At 55.0% G+C, this 16,029-nt stretch overlaps 5 protein-coding genes across 5 annotated transcripts; all 5 read left to right on the forward strand.

Moving 5' to 3' along the window:
• Positions 1 to 243: 243 nt before the first annotated feature.
• Positions 244 to 1,374, forward strand: JKF63_00392 (uncharacterized protein; the record flags this gene model as incomplete). The annotated part of the gene is made up of 1 exon (XM_067896443.1): positions 244 to 1,374. The coding sequence occupies one exon, from the start codon at positions 244 to 246 to the stop codon at positions 1,372 to 1,374; it is 1,131 nt and encodes a 376-aa protein (XP_067752600.1).
• Positions 1,375 to 3,579: 2,205 nt separating this feature from the next.
• JKF63_00393 (uncharacterized protein) lies at positions 3,580 to 3,960 on the forward strand (the record flags this gene model as incomplete). Its single annotated transcript, XM_067896444.1, has 1 exon — positions 3,580 to 3,960. One exon carries the CDS (start codon positions 3,580 to 3,582, stop codon positions 3,958 to 3,960), a length of 381 nt encoding a protein of 126 aa, XP_067752601.1.
• Positions 3,961 to 5,836: 1,876 nt separating this feature from the next.
• JKF63_00394 (uncharacterized protein) lies at positions 5,837 to 6,817 on the forward strand (the record flags this gene model as incomplete). Its single annotated transcript, XM_067896445.1, has 2 exons — positions 5,837 to 6,543; positions 6,580 to 6,817. The coding sequence occupies 2 exons, from the start codon at positions 5,837 to 5,839 to the stop codon at positions 6,815 to 6,817; spliced, it is 945 nt and encodes a 314-aa protein (XP_067752602.1).
• A 2,758-nt stretch (positions 6,818 to 9,575) lies between these two features.
• JKF63_00395 (uncharacterized protein) lies at positions 9,576 to 12,191 on the forward strand (the record flags this gene model as incomplete). Its single annotated transcript, XM_067896446.1, has 1 exon — positions 9,576 to 12,191. One exon carries the CDS (start codon positions 9,576 to 9,578, stop codon positions 12,189 to 12,191), a length of 2,616 nt encoding a protein of 871 aa, XP_067752603.1.
• A 1,445-nt stretch (positions 12,192 to 13,636) lies between these two features.
• Positions 13,637 to 15,523, forward strand: JKF63_00396 (uncharacterized protein; the record flags this gene model as incomplete). The annotated part of the gene is made up of 1 exon (XM_067896447.1): positions 13,637 to 15,523. The coding sequence occupies one exon, from the start codon at positions 13,637 to 13,639 to the stop codon at positions 15,521 to 15,523; it is 1,887 nt and encodes a 628-aa protein (XP_067752604.1).
• Positions 15,524 to 16,029: the final 506 nt, after the last annotated feature.

Genomic DNA, 16,029 nt, shown 5'->3' on the forward strand with positions numbered 1-16,029 from the left:
GAGGATGGAAAAAAGGAAAACTCAGTTGCGTGACATTTCAAAAACACACACACACACACACACACACAGAGTGGACAAGCAAATCAGTCGTGTCTTGCCTGCCACAAACGGCTCAACAAAATCCTCCTCACTATCGATATTTCACTGATTTCAACTTCCTCGCCTCGGTCACTCAACACCGCCAACAATTTTCTTGTTAAACTCCCCCTTCCCCCCTCCCCCTCCCGCTTCTTGCCCCGAACCATGAGCTCCTCGCTCAGGAAAACCGCGCTCCACAGCTTCCATGTCGCCCAGAAGGCGAAGATGGATGAGTTCGCTGGCTATCACATGCCTATCTCGTATAGTAAATTGGGGGCGCTGAGGGAGCACTTCTATACTCGCCAGGTGGCGGGCATCTTCGACATTTCGCACATGGGCCAGTATGAGGTCCGCGGCACAGATCGCGAGAGGTTCATGGAGTACGTGACCCCTATTGACCTGCAGCGCACTAAGACTGGATACGGGGCGTTGACCATGCTGACCAACGCGCAAGGGGGCATCAAGGACGACTGCATCGTGACAAGGATGGCCGATCACCTGGTTCTTGTGCTGAACGCTGGGTGCAAGGAAAAGGATGTTGCGCATCTGGAGGAGGTGCTGCGTGAGGGGCCGATGAAGGGTGCTGATGTGCAGCTTGTGCCACTGGAGCGCTCACTTATAGCGCTGCAGGGTCCGAAGGCGGCCGTGATGCTCTCCGAGTTTATGGATGGCGTGCCGGACATGGACTTCATGACTTGTCGCCAGAAGGTGAACATCAAGGGAATGGAGGTGCAGGTGACCCGGTGCGGCTACACGGGCGAGGACGGGTTCGAGATGGCTGTGTCGGACAACGATGTCGTGGCGCTCGTAGAGCTCCTCATATCAAGGGGCGCAGAGATGGCTGGTCTGGGTGCTCGCGACAGCCTTCGTCTGGAGGCGGGCCTGAACCTGTACGGCCACGAGCTAAGTGAGGAGATCAACCCCGTAGCAGCTCGATTTATGTGGCCCATTTCGAGGCGCCGAATGGATGAGGGCGGTTTTGTTGGCTACGAGCCCATCAAGCACTTCCGGGACCATGGCAGCAAGGGTGCTGTACCGCGGCTGCGTGTGGGGCTCGTCTCTACTGGTCCGGTAGCCCGCGCGAACACTGTGATCGAGGTGGATGGGAAACCAGTGGGCCAGGTGACCAGTGGCTGTCCGTCTCCGTGCTTGAAGAAGAACATCGCTCTCGGCTACCTCGATCGAGGACTGGCCAAGGATGGCGTGCAAGTGGATCTGGTGGTGCGAGGCCGCCGTGTACCGGCCGGGGTGGTCATTCCACCATTCGTGCCTCCAAAATATTACCGGAAAACCTGATGAGAGAGGCTCTAGGCGAGCACGTGGGAGCACACTTGCTTTTTTTCTTTTCAGGAACGAGGCGTGGCGCCTATGTGGTGGTCATGAGAGGGGGGAAAGCTGTGGTGGTCTGTAGGAAAAAGGTCGGGAAGGGCGCCTGAAAGCCACACCCATAGGCTTCTGCTCTGGTCTTTCCCTCTCCGCACTTGGGCGCACACCCGCCTCACGATATGATCAATTTTTTTTCATTTTCTGTTTGGTCTTCTTGCCTACTGTTTCACTTTTCTCTATTTTTCTGAACACTGTGATTTATGAGCTCTTTTTTTTTAACACCAGGTCTCCTTCGGCCTTACAGATATATAATTATGTGGGCACACATGATTGTATGTATGTATGAGGTTGAGAGTTGTTTTTTGATTCCAGGCTCTAGTCTCCACGTCAGGGATGGGATGACGAAGCGTTGTGTGGGGTCAGGGGTGGGTGCCGAGGTTCTTGAGTCCTCCTTAACCTGGTTGTCAGGAGAAGCTGTTTTGAGGTTCGGTGTTTTTTTTTGCCCTCTCTTTGTGAACGCTATTTTTGCGCACACGCTCAAGGATCAGGAGCCAGAACAGTGCAACTGACTTTGCTCTATATGATTGCGTGTAAATCGGTTTGTGCGTCCTGACTTTTTTTTCCCCCTGTCTTCCCCAACGCAGACGTTGTACCACTGTTTTTTTTTTGTATTTCGTTCCTGGTTTCTCATATGACGCGGTGGTCCACCTCAGCGTGCGGAATCAGGAGTGTCCAGCATCCCACTCTGTGGAGAACCTGAAGAGCCCTTACCCCCCTCTCGTCGCCCAGGGGGGGGGTGCAGTGTAGTAGGGCTGGTGTCGTGCTCCGTGGCAGAGATGGAGATCTGACGAGGGGACAGAGAGTGCCGAATTGCTATTGAACCCGCCATTTTCTTTTTTTTCCCCACTTCTCTCAAGGACCTGCGGGATATCTTCCACTCCCTCCCGGCATACAACTGTGCAGTCTGTTTCACAGCTGGCGTGGGTTCTGTTTTTCCATTTTGGTCTCTTTTTTTTTCTCTCTTTCCGTCTTTTTCTCTCCCTCTCCCTTTTACTCACTCGCTCTCTCTTTTCTGGTGTCGTTGTCTTCCCCCCCCCTCCTGCAACCCAACACCCCACTACAGACGGACTCTGTGTTGTGTTGTGGGTGGGGGGGGGGCGGGGCGTCTTCACAAGGTGGCCTTTTTTTTGTTCTTGATTCTGGAAACTTCCCCCTGTTACCTCATCTTATTCGGGTGCGCGTTCTTGTCGTCTTATGGGCATTTTCCTCACTGCGAGTTTTATTCCCGACGCTCGTCCACCGTTTGTCTTGCAGTTTTCTCCACTTTACACGGATCCGCTCCGCTCGGGGGTGGTACCAAAGAAGTGAGTGCGAGTGCCTTTTTTTTTTGCCAAAGGCAAGGGAAAGAGTAAATGATGGAAAGTGCAAGTCTTCACGGGGGGGGGGGTTAGATAACCGAGTGAGAGAAGTACAAAAGGGGCGTTGCGAGAGGGAGGAGGAGGAGTATGACGTGGTATGTCATCCCTGGCTGATCGAAACATGTGATCTTTGGCTGTGGAACAGAACCAGGCGAGGGCTCTCTCGGAGGATCAGAAGCATGGTGAACAACACGGGTTGCAGTGCATGAAGCTGAATCTCCCCCCCCCTCGCCCAAGAACGGCATTGGGTGAGAGGGGCGGAGGTGCACAAGAGTTGAGCGAACAGGGGGTGAATCAAAAAGGAGCATCCGCACTGCCTTGCTCTGTGCGCCCGGCGACTCCATTCCGCGCACGGGCATGCAGAGCCCCACTCTGCTTCACCTTTCAACTTGCACGCGTAAATGCTCCATCCGCCTATTTCTCTCTCTTTCCTCTTCCTCGTTGAAACACCTCACTCCCGCGCCGCGCTCTTTCTCACTCTCTCCCCCCCTTCTCTCTCCTGCTTGCTTAAAACGCGCCAATGTCTAGATTCGTGATGTTTTAGTGCTGCAAGCTAACTACCTCACAAGAGAAGACCGTCGAGGGCACACGCACGCACGCACGCACGCGCAGGCACTGACCTGTGTAGAGGCACAGGCGCCTACCAGGACCACCACCACCACCTGTTTCTCTCGCTCATTCCTGTGTCCGTTATTTTTGCTTTACACCTTCTCTCTTTTTTCTTTTTCATTGTTTTGAAAAAAAAAGGAAGCGTAAAATGGAGGCAGCTCCGCCTTCACATAGTCCAAAGCCCATCATGCTTTTACCATCAATCGCTTCCCTCCAACAGCTGCGTCGGGAGAATGCGATCCTCACCGAAGAGAAGCGGTTCCTGACGCAAGCGGTGGCGTCAGAGCCGTCTACCTCGGCCCGTGTAAACAGGTTTCGCTATAACGCTGATGCGGCAGAGTTGAAGCTGCTGATGGCTTACCGGATAGCATCCGAACTGCACGACGTAGACACCTGCAAAAGTGTGGAGGCGGAAATGCAGCAGCACATCGCCGACATGCTAAACAAGGTGAACAAGCTGCGCCACCTCCTGGAGGCGGTGCAGAGGGATGTGAAGGAGGTGCTGGAGGCGACTGGTGGATGGGATTAAAAAGGTACTGTAGCACATCATTTCTTGCTTTTGAATTGCTGCTGCAGTGCTGAAAAAAAAAATGTGAGAGGCCGTCTTCAGTGGAACTCGAATTCTGGATGGACAACCAAGTCGATGTCTGCGCGGGCTTTTTTGATAGTCTTCCTAGTCGCGTGCCAGCTGCTAAGCCCCTCCCTCCTCCCCCCCTCCCCCGCACGCACGTCTCTGTAGTCTTCTCCTTTTTTACCCGACCATGACACCTCCCCCCTTCGATTTGTTTTCCGAAGGGGCGTTCTTCTTACAAGTTTTTGCTTATTTGTTTTGAATATGTCATCTCTGTAGCCTATCAACATCTCTTTGCTGCTTGTGTTTTTTTTTTCATTTCCCAATTGATATTCATCACGCTCCACGGCTTTATTGGAAATAAGGGTCAGGTTAAAATCAAAACACGCAAACACACACATACACACAAAATGCGAAAGAAAAAGAGACGGTGTCTACACGGTTTGGCCATTTCTCACTTTTTTTTTCCACCTGAGATCCCAAAGCAGGGGGATCCACTGTCACCCAGAGAGGAGGGGAGGTGGTCAAGTAAAACAATCTAGCACCGCCTCGGCGTAGCATCCCTAGGGGCTTTCCCTTCCAACGGAGCCGTTTTCTTCTCGCTTAGGGAGCCGCCCCCTTCTTGTGCAGCTTGCTCTCATATCTGCTACTAGTCGATTATACACATACGTTCTCTCTGTCTTTCTCTCACTTTTCTCACTTTTCTCACTTGCTCATCTTCTCATGGTTGGTGTTCCGTGGTACTCAAACGGTTGGAGCGCCGGCCTACGCGATTCACTCGTTCCTTCATTCTGGACGTTTCCCCGCAACGCTGGCGTTTGCACTACGCGTCACGGGCTCCAATCTCACTGTGCAGGTTTGACATTGCTTGAGACTGCCGCCACTGGTGCGCTTGTACTCACCGAAGAACTTTCCTCTTGCTCTCTTCCCCGGACTCTTTTCCACGAGCACGGATGAAGAGCAATCAAGGTCTTATTTTCTTTTCCATGAGTTTTTTTTTCACCACCTGCGTGCTTCCCTAGTTAGGCTTTCTCACCCCAATCGTCTCCCTTCGGCCTCTCCCTCTCTTATTCCATCTTTTGTTCCAGTCCCCCCTTTACCACGTACGCTTCGCTTTCTGTTCGGGGTCTCGACTTCACCCCTATCGCGCATCTTAGCGATTCAACGCCGAACAGACCCAGCCAGCCAGCCAGCCAGCCCCCCCCCCTCCCCCCACCCTTCTTGCTCTCATTTCTCTCCTGAGCTTCGATTGTTTAGTGAAACCCCGTTTATTTGCTCATTCTCCGTTTTAGTTTTCTAATTTTCTCGTCATTTTTTGTTTGTTTTTAGTGCTCTCCTGATTAGTGGTGCGGCTTCGCCTCCTCTCCCCCCCCCACCCCGTCCCTTCTCGGTTTCTTTTGCCCTTTTATATCTCCTCCGCACGTGTGCAGTGGTGAGCCGGGGTACCCTCCCTCCTCCCCAACCGGTGTTCCGCGCATGTGTTTTAGCACTTCTCTCACATTTCTCGACCCATTTTGCGCAATCGTGTCTTCCTTTTTTTTTTACTCCCCACCCACGCCTCTGTTTATTTTGAATTTTCTACGTCCACAAGACTTCACGGAACTCGTAATATCGTTTGTGATACCTCCTCCTCCTTCCTCCCTTCCCCCCCTCGTCTGCGCTTTTTCTCCTCCTTTAAATTATCCCCTGTTTTTCGAATCTGCCAAGGGGCGTCTCGTGTTGTTTCCGGGTCCGCACTTCCTCCGTTTTCTCTCGCGTTTTCTTTCCACTCTCTTTCATCATTTACACGTTCTCTCTATCCCTAGCTCGCTGCAAGTGCGAAGCTAGAGAGGGAATGGGGTGCTGCTGCTGCTGCTATCCCCGCCCGAATTCAAGGGTCGATCAGCAAATTCCTGGGTTGCAGCAAGGCCAGTTAAACTATTCTGAAGACTTTTCTTTTCCGCAAAACGTCCACCACCAGGCCCGGCGGTCAGTCAAACCTGCGTGCATTTGTGAAGTGTGCGGTGCTGATGTTGACCCGATCCTCTTTGACGGCCACCAGGAGGCTTGCCGAACCAATCACCTCCGCGCCATCCTAGCGAAGAACGCCGCGCTTCTCTCCCATGCGAGCATTCAGCCATTGTCGTCGCCGAAGTTCACCGATGAGGTGGCGTCAAGAGACAAGCAGCTGTGTGTGGTGTGTATGGACCGCCCTCGCTGCTACGCGTTTCTCCCTTGTGGACACATCAGCTGCTGTCAGGAGTGCACCAAGTCTCTCGATCAATGTCCCCTCTGCCGGCAACCACGCGAAGGGCTTTGTCAGGTTTCCCTGATTGTGACCGCACAGTACGAGTGCAAGCATTGTCATGAGCTCATTGTTCCAACTCTCTTCGACGGTCATAGAGAAGTCTGTGGTCTGCGACAGCGTCAGGCGCAGCGCGAAGCCAAGAAGACGGCGGCAGAGGCGAAAGCAGCCGCATCAGCTGCGTGTGTTGCCGAGGACAACGCTGAGCGTTCAACTGAGCCAGCGAGCAGTTCGCTCGCGCGGCGAGCTAGTACCGAGTCGGCGTTGAGCAAGGGCTCGTCCCTGTCTCCTGGTCCCACATCGCATGCCTCCTCCCCCCCCGCCGCGACGCCAGACACACTCCCCGCGCCACCCCGCAACCTGGCATGTTCACATTTGCACCTCTGCCTTGAGTGCAGCAAAACGTTCGCCCAGCTGGTTGTGTGCGTGCCGTGTGGGCACCGTGTGCTGTGCTACACCTGCTCTAGGAGGCTTACGACGTGCCCAGTGTGCTTGAGTGAGATTCGTGACACAATTGTCGCCTTCGACTGAGGCCAAAGCACGAACCACCAACCCCCGCCCCCCTTCTCGGCCAGCTTTTCCTTGTGGGATCCGCCCTGGTATGGTGTTGTGCACAAAAAAAAACGATCACTGCAATGGTGGGTAGTGATAGAGAGGTAATCAGACAAGCATGCGACTACAGTCTTCAAAGTGTTTTGTGTGATGTATCATGTATGTGGGTCGGGCAAGGGGAGCAGAATTGTCTGGGGAATTGGCAAAGCAAAACAGCAAGAGGATAGTGACACATTTGCGTAGAATGAGACTGAGCACGATCGAGGGAGAGGCGTTTGGGAGATTTTGTTCTTGTTCACGCACCTATGCAAGACCTGTGCATGGATGCTTGCGCAGCTGCGTAGCAGGACCGTGCTTGTCGGATGGTAGGCGAGCTCGTCTATTTATTTCTGCGTGGTCCGCCACACACCCATACACACATATTAAGAGGCCGTGACAAAGGTCACCCCCCGTTGTAGCATCACGACAGTGACTGATTTTCTCTCTTGCTCTGTTTTTGCTGTTGTGCATTGTTTGATGTGGCCCCTACCTTCGCCACTGTGTGGACACTGTATGTCCGTCTAGTGTGTGTGTGTGTCCCTCGGGCGAAGATGATGTTCCCCCGCCCCCCTACTTTTGTGTGCCAGGGGTCCCATAGGCAGTTAAAACTCGAATGCATCGCTCCTCATTCATGAGGACAAGGGATGACTCGTGGCGTATTGTTTTACTCAGATGGCGGACTTTTTCGCTTTCTCTCCTCCTCTCTCTCCTTCGGTTGTTTTTCTCAAATACAGAGAGCGAGGCGGAAAAGGGTGAGGGGGGTGGTGGTGGCTGTTGCCTTTTCAGAGCCTCTGGCCACAGCGGCTGTGGCTCTTGCATTGTCTTCTTTTGGTACTGCCGGATGACTGTACATTACTCCATTGTATGTGCACTTGTTTCCTCCGGAATGACGTAAAGACGGAAGCATGTATCCCTCTTCTGCTGAGCTGCACCTTTCGTTATGTTGTTAACAAGCTCCTCCTCCTGTTTTTTTTTCTGTGGTGCGTCGTCGTGCTCATCAAGCAGAGGGGCCGTTGAGAAAAGGGAAGAGGAGGTCGGCGCCAGTAATGTGCTATCATGTCCCCCCCTCCCCTTCCAAACGCAACCTGTGCACACCGCCCCATTTTGGCGTCGTTTTCTTTTTGGCGTTCGTGTTTTCGTCTGTGCACGGCGGACTCGGCCACCGAATTCCAACCCTCCCACGACATTTTCTCCCCTTGCAATCTTTATCTTGATTTTTATTTCTGTTTCGTTTTGCTTGTGTTTGTCTCTCAGGTCGTTTGTTTTTGTCCCCTTCCCTTCCTTTTGAACCCTTTTGAGTTTTATTCACCCCTCCCCCCCCCTATATTGCTGTCGTGGTTGTATTTCGTTGCTGGTTTCTCATATGACGCGGTGATCCACCTCAGCGTGCAGAATCGGGAGTGTCCAGCACCCCATTCTGTGGAGAACCTGAAGAGCCCTTCCCCCCCTCCCGTCGCCGTATACTGCATGTGTTCGGTGGCAGGGTCAGATACCAACGGCGTAGCGAGGGTATGTCGAGCTCTCAGCCGATGCCGAGCTGAGATGACTGCGTCAGCATCGCCACCACGCGTGTCGAGCGCTTCACTGCACCACTGGGTGTGTGGGTCTGTGACCGCGCGCCCCTCTTCCCTTGTGGGGGGGGGGGCGGAGGGGGTAGTGTAGGGCTGGTGTCGTGAAATGCAGCAAGACAGAAAGGCGTCAAAAGAGTTGTTCCTCGCCGTTGATTTTCGCGTCCTAGCTGCTACCTCTTTTCCTATCCTTTTTTCTGGACCTCGTTCATTGGATTGTTGGGATTTGACGGGCTCTATTTCGCTGATGTTTATCGATTCCCTCCTCCATCGTGACCTGTCGTTTCACTAATCACACCGCCTGCCCTCGTTCTGTTCTCTTTCTCTCCCTCTTTTTTTTCCCCACCGTGCGCTCATTTCTTTTGTTTTTGTTCTCTGCTGCCCTTCTCAAAATTTTGTTGTTCACGTATTTGTGCGTCGTTTTATTTGCCGATGTTTTTTTTTCTTGTTGAGTTATTTCTGTGCTCCGGTGTTTGTTTGCTGCTGCCGCCCCGGCTGCTAATGCGCTCTTGTGAATCGGGCGATCTGTTCCCAGTATATATTTATATAGATGTGTGCCTGTGTATGTGTGAGTGTGTGTGTGAAAGCTATCAACGATACAAAATCATTGAAATCGAACCGATTTGTCTAGCCTCAGACCTGGACACCTTAGCGATAACCTCCCTCGCAAGAGAGTCAAACGCATACAGATCGTGATCGATGTTCACCGCTCCCCCCCCGTGTTGAATTGCCTCGTATGAGCAGCCGCAAAGAAAAACGTCCTTTTCAGGATTCAAGTCTCTGTGTGTTTCGTGCATCGTGCTGCTTTCTTTCATCCCGTGTCTTCTCTCGCTGCTCTCTTGCCCAATTTGTCTCGCCTTTATATATATATATATATGTGTGTGTGTCTATAAGGAGATATCCCCAGCTGGTAGGGCAAGGGTTTGCACCCACACTTGATTTGTAGCCCCGAGTGTGTATGCAGATGTCAGCCCGCGCGAATCTCTTGCACCTCACTCTCTAAAATCAGAGGAGGGGGTGTCGTTTCGGTTCACGTGAAACCACAAGGGAAGCGCCGTTTAGAGTCTCGCTACATGTCTACACCCGCTTCCTCCTCCCCTTTTTTTTTACTTATCCTTTGCATCTGTGCTATGCCTCACCGTAACGCGTGCTCCGCTGCAAGGTCACCACCGGTGTTGTCTGCATCGGTGGCGAAGTCAGCCACGTATCAGCATCCATTCTGCCGCCTCCCAAGCCCAGCCTCTGCCGAGGAGCTCGGCTTTGAAACACCAGGCTATCACGAAAACACTGTTGTAACGACCTCTGCAGCTTATGCTCCCTCTCCGCCGTCCTTGAGAGAAAAACGCCTCGACAGCGGCAGCGCCACAAAGCGCTACATTTACACGGATCGCGCTAGCAAAGGAAACTCAGCCCCAATTGGTCGCCGTGTGTGTCGCAACAGCAGCCTGTCGCCGGAAACGTCGCGTGCGCCCAGCATATCGCCGGTCCTCTTCTTCGACAGCGCGGGTGCTGCTGGTGTGGAGCTCCCGCCGAGCCTAATAAATGTTTCCCTCCACAGACCGCCCACTGTACTTTCTTCAGAAGCTGTTACAATGCCGCGTGCAAACAACATATCGTTCCAGCCCAGTTCGACAGTGCATCCGTGCCACTTCCCCACGCCAGAGTGCAGTGCGGTGGCCGCGCATCACTTGCCACCCAACGAGCTGCGTAGCGGGGGTGGTGCAGATGGCCGCGCCTCGCAAACTTCAAATGCCCGCAGCCCGTCGGTTGTTTCTCCCTATCTTTCAGTAGCGCACTTGAGTCTCTCTGAGTTCTCTATCGTGTCACTAGACTTGGCCACAGTTGGCGTTCCGTCTGCTCCGCTACTGCTACGTGGCACTGTGAGCGGCACCCGTTTCCGCCTCACCACAGAGCTGGCCTGGGCAACACCGGAGCCGAGTCGACAGAATGCTGCGTCATGGGGGGGAAAGGAAACTCCTGCGAGCACCTGGACTGTTGTGTGGCCTGCCTTTTCCGTGATGGATACCATCGAGGTGCCATGCGCATTACAGGGTGTGCATGCAGAGTCGCCGCAGCCGATTTTTGTGCTCGAATGCTACATCGGTACCGATTCGGGAGAGTGTGTCACTTGCACAGCGTTGCAACCAGCCGAGGAGGAGTACGTTGGCCGTTGCCAGTTGCCACTGGAGGATATGACTATCAGTGGGCGTCCCGATGAAGTGAGTCGGCCCAACCAGATTGAGGTCGTCCTGCGAGATCGCTTCGGCTCGTCAGTGGGCCGCGTCCGCTTCCGCGCCGCGCTACAGGCACTACTTCAGCGAACTGTTCGATTGAGGAATGTCGCGGTGTTCCAAGATGCCCTGCATGTGGACGGTACACGCAGCAGCCATTATCGCAACGCAGCCCCTTTCCTCTACGAAGGGGAGGTGGGGCTCGCACTAAAGGGTCTATGCTCTGCGGTTGAGGGAGAAGGTGAGGACTCTGTGATAACGGTGGTGCCGGCTGACAGTCGTACCCCTGCCGCCGTGCGATGGACCGCGCTGCCGTCGGTCTCCTTTTACGACACACTCGATACTGTCGGCGCAAGCTCCCTCTCGCCGTTGCCGCTGCTTATGGGGCACTTGTATTACACCGCGCCGATGCAAGGCGCATGCACGCGCAGTGACGGCTGGGGTTCCCCAAAGCGAGACATGCAGCGCCGGCGCATTTTGCTTGGTACCATCGCCATACCACAACCCCCGCCGCCTCCCTGTCACTCCTCCCATGGTCATTGGGACTCGGCGTTGCTGCACCGACGAGAAGAGTACTTTTCTGGACAGTCTCTGCCGTCTCAGTACGAATTTCAAATGCCGCTCCGCGTCTCCGACGAGGGTAGCCAATTGATGGGTATGAGCGACTACTGGGTACGCGGCATCGTGGAAACATGGACGACGCCGCAGAGTGCCGTGCAGACTGGGGCCAGAGTCGTCGATAGGGGGAGCAGCTCAGTGTCGCATCCATCGCCGACACCGCGACTGGCGCCGACGACGACAATGACGGGCCAGACTGCGAACGTGGTGCGAGCGGCGCTGCACGGCAGGTCCCCCCCGAGACATCAGGAATCGAGCGTTAGCGATGCCGTGCTGACAGACGAGAGGAGGACAGATAGGGAAGAGGCACTGGGGGGGAGAGGGCATCAGCGCGCCAGGCAGGCGTGTTACATCAACGCGTCGGCCGCCGCTGCTCCAGCCAACGGCGCCTCCCCGCCCGCTGAGCACCTGGCCGTTTCCCCGGCATCCATCGTTTCTCAGTCAAAACCACAAGAGGACGTAGTCTTTGAATGGATGCACAAGCGATACGAGGCTCTGATTTACCGCGTCGAGCAGCGTCTTGCCAATGTGCAGAGGCGGCGACATGACTTGCAAGACGAGATGATTGCCCAAGCCGAGCATGCGCGACGGGAGGAGAGCGTCATCGCCGAGGAGTACAGCCTGCTGGAGAACCAGCTGATGGAGGCCGAGGCGGCCTACCAGGAGGCGGTAGAGCAGCTGGTCGAGCTGCGGGGGCACCATGCTCATGAGGCGAGGCAGCGACACACCTTAGCCGGCGCGGCACGCGAGCGGCTGGAGTTATTGGAGCTGCAGCAGCAGCTCGAGGCTTTGAGAGCACAGATGACCGAACAGTTGGTGCTAGAGCTGCAGCAGCACGCTGCAGAGGGCTGCCCATGCGCAGGCGGGGGCCAGCGCGCGATAGCTGACCAAAGTTGAGATCAAGATTCCTGCTGCTATGCCCCACACAAGTGACATAAAATCCCTCAAAAGCATACAAAAGCTTTTCATTTCCACGTATATGCATGTATACTATTTTTTTTCACAGCGCCAAATAGGTTACAGCAGCGAGGATGCGTGTGAAAGTGTCGCTACTGGCCACTGCTCATTCATGCAGCAACTCGCTGCTGGTGGGCCTCAGAAGCAGGAATACCAGTGTTTTGAAAGCCACATCAGCGTGGTAATGAGGTGTGTGTGTGTGTGGGTCACTGCTCACGGTGGCTGAAAACCCAATAGGCCCCTTCCACACTCGCCAGCGCCAGAACTGTCTGGTGGTGGTGGTGGTGACAAGGTCAATCACCCGCGCCGTATTGGAAAACAACAACAAAGCGACGTTTCACTACTGGTGCTCGCGGTCCGGTGTTGAGTGTGGCCCTGTGCCAGAGTCATCTGCGACGGTGGGCACTGGGACGCCCTTCTTGCGATGGGCAAAGTGTCAACACAACTCAGGCGTATTTCAGCTGGTCCCCTGATTCGCTGCTTTTGGGCGGGCAGCCAGAGTTATCCCCGAGGAGACGTGCCGTGTGGCGACCGATACATGGGGAGCGGTTGTGAGGATAACTGGCAAAGCGGAGTTTGAGCAGAGCTTGAAGCCGTTGCCGTGCCCAGGTGACTCAACTGCCCGCTGTGTCGCATCACGTGTCTACTACTGCACTGCACCACTCGGTAGGGCTATAACACAGACCCCGGGGGTGCGGTGTGGGGTCTGTGTTATAGCCCTACATCGAAATGGACGCATTTGGGGTGGGCGGGGAGAAAAGGAGAATGTCAGCAGGAGGCACAAGGCATGTGTTATTCCCGACGAGTCAAAACAAATCATCAAGCTGTCTGGAGGGGGAGGGGGGTGTCTCCGTCTCCGCTGGAGCACAGAGCATAGTTGGTGCTCTTCAGCTCATGGGTCCATTCACCTTTGTGTGCCCAGGTGGGTGAGTGTATGGGTGGGGAGAAGTAGCCCTTCTTCACCTCGCTACACATTATTCTCTCGGCTGGTGTGTATTCGCGCAGCGCCCTGCCAGAGGCGGGGGCGCACTCCCATTGACCTTGTTTTGGACTTTGTTGATCCTCTCATCCTTTTCGGCGTTCTTTTCTTAACACGTCTCTTCTTCCTTCGCGACACTCAACACGCACGCACACAAAACACGCGCGTGAGTGGGGTAGTTAAAAACACAGCACATTCTCGTCGTAGCCTACCAACCTTCTTTTTTCCCCCCGGCTTCTTGTAAACGAAAACACGCAAGCGGTTAAGGGCTTCCACACTACACACTGCATACACATACACGTATAGGTGTTCGTCCAGACGACGCTCATCTTTTGGTGATTTGCAACCACCTCGATTTTCGCGCCGATCCCGGTTGGCAGCCACGAACTTCATTCGCCAACGTATCATGTCCGCCGCGCCTTCTCTGCCGGCGAAGCTGGAAGGCTTCGTGCGCGCCGAGTTCGAGGATACATGCCGCCGCCGCTTCTTTTACGGCCTCGCGTTTGATCCCTATGGCGGAACGTCTGGTCTCTACGACCTCGGCCCCACCATGTGCTCCATGAAAAGCAACATGCTTCATTTCTGGCGCCAGCACTTTGTGCTGGAGGAGAGCATGTGCGAGGTGGACACAACCTGCCTCACGCCGGAAGAAGTGTTCAAGGCGTCTGGTCACGTGACTCGATTCAACGACGTCATGGTGCGCGACACCGTCACTGGCGAGTGCATCCGCGCCGACAAATTTCTCGAGGAGTGGAGCGAGGTGCAACTCGCAAAGGACGACATCACAGCGGAGAAAAAAGACGAGTTTTTGCACCTGCTGCACGACGCTGCCGGCATGAACCCGTCCCAGATCAAAGAAGTCATGGAGAAGTACGCCATCAAGTCACCCAAAGGCAACCCTTTCAGTGATCCCTTCCCCTTCAACCTGATGTTCGCCACTCAAATCGGACCGGAGGGTGACCGCGTCGGCTACATGCGCCCTGAGTTGGCCCAGGGCATCATCCTAAATTTCAAGCGCTTGATGGACTCTGGCAACGCGCAGCGCATGCCGTTCGCAGGCGCGTGTATCGGAACTGCTTTCCGTAATGAGATCGCCCCGCGTTCGGCGCTTATTCGCGTGCGCGAGTTTACGCTGGCGGAGATTGAGCACTTTGTTAACCCGAACAACAAGAACCATGACAAGTTCGACCGCGTCCGCAACGTCGAGGTGTGGGCCTGGCCGCGCGACCGCCAGGCAAAGAACGAGGACGCCATTCGCATAAAGATCGGCGAGGCTGTCGACGCAAAGGTGATCGACAACCAGACGCTGGGGTACTTCATGGGTCGTGTCGCTCAGTTTCTCGAGTCCGTCGGCGTCCGCTTTTACCGCTTCCGTCAGCACCAATCCACGGAGATGGCGCACTACGCCCAGGACTGCTGGGATGCGGAGCTGCTCACATCGTACGGCTGGATTGAGTGCGTTGGCATTGCGGACCGCTCCGCGTACGACCTGACGCAGCACAGCAACGCGTCTAAAAAAGACTTGTGCGCGCGTGAGGACTACGATGAGCCTCGCATGGAGCGCCAGCTGCTGCGCAACCTGACGAAGGGGCTCATCGGCAAGACCTTTGGCCGAAAAGCCGGCGCAGTTATGGAGTATCTCAACTCGGCCTCAGTGGAGGAGTGTGAGGCGATCCGTGCTGCCCACGCATCCGGTCAGGCGTTCGCAGTTACCTTGTCCTCGGGGGAGGAGGTCTCCATCACACCGCAGATGGTGACGTTTGAGGAGAAAGACGTGAAGGTGACGGGCTACAGCTACACACCAAGCGTAATCGAGCCGTCCTTTGGTATTGGACGCATCCTGTACTGCCTGCTAGAGCAGAGTTACTGGGTGCGTCGCGATGATGGCGGCAAGAACGACAAGCGCGCCGTGTTTAGTTTTAGCCCACTGCTGGCCCCGCAGAAGGTGGCTCTGTTGCCGCTGATGGTGAAGCCGGAGCTTCTGGCTACCATAGCGGAGATTCGCCAGGAGCTTGTCATGCGAGGCCTCTCCGTCCGCGTCGACGACAGCAGCGTGACGATTGGCAAGAAGTACGCCCGTGTGGATGAGCTCGGTATCCCGTTTGCTATCACGTGCGACTTCGAGGGGGACGGTAGCGTGACGCTTCGCGAGCGCGACACGGCCTCGCAGGTGCGTGTGCCCAGGTCGGAGGTGGCGCCGGTTGTAGCGGGGCTTTGCAACACGCTTCAGCCCCTCACCTGGGAGTCTGTGAAGGCGAAGTATCCCGCTCAGGCTTCCCTGGCGGAGAAGTGAGCCAGGTTGCGGCATGCAGCCACGCTTTCAAGAGACGCATGTGTGCGCTTCTCCACATAATGAGCCAAACTAATGCCAACCTCTCTCCCTTTTCCTTTCTCTCACGCACCTTCTCTTGGCCGGCACATACTCTAACGCGTAGACCGCACGGTGTCAAGCAAATGGGGGAGAGGGGAGAGGTGTAGTAGTATCACGACAGCAACGAACGTGGCCGCACGCGCGCTTCGGTGTCGTGTATTGTCTTTTTTTTTTGCAGCCCCACTTAAGCTCTTTGTTTTCCCGACTGATTTTGAATAAGCAAAGCGAATCGCTGTTAGTGTACGAGTGCTCGTTCGTGTGCGCGCTTGTGTGTATATGTTGCCGTAGTCTTGTGCGGGCAGTATCACATCTTTACGTCGCACCCGTTCTCCCTCCCCCCATACACACATTTCCATCCTTTGCCGTTTGAACTTCGCTTTGTCCGTGAGGCAGCAGCAGTCTAGACGGGGGGGGGGAGTGCGGCGTAG

This window comes from Porcisia hertigi, chromosome 36 (assembly GCF_017918235.1).
Source record: "Porcisia hertigi strain C119 chromosome 36, whole genome shotgun sequence".
Taxonomy (NCBI): Eukaryota; Euglenozoa; class Kinetoplastea; order Trypanosomatida; family Trypanosomatidae; genus Porcisia; species Porcisia hertigi.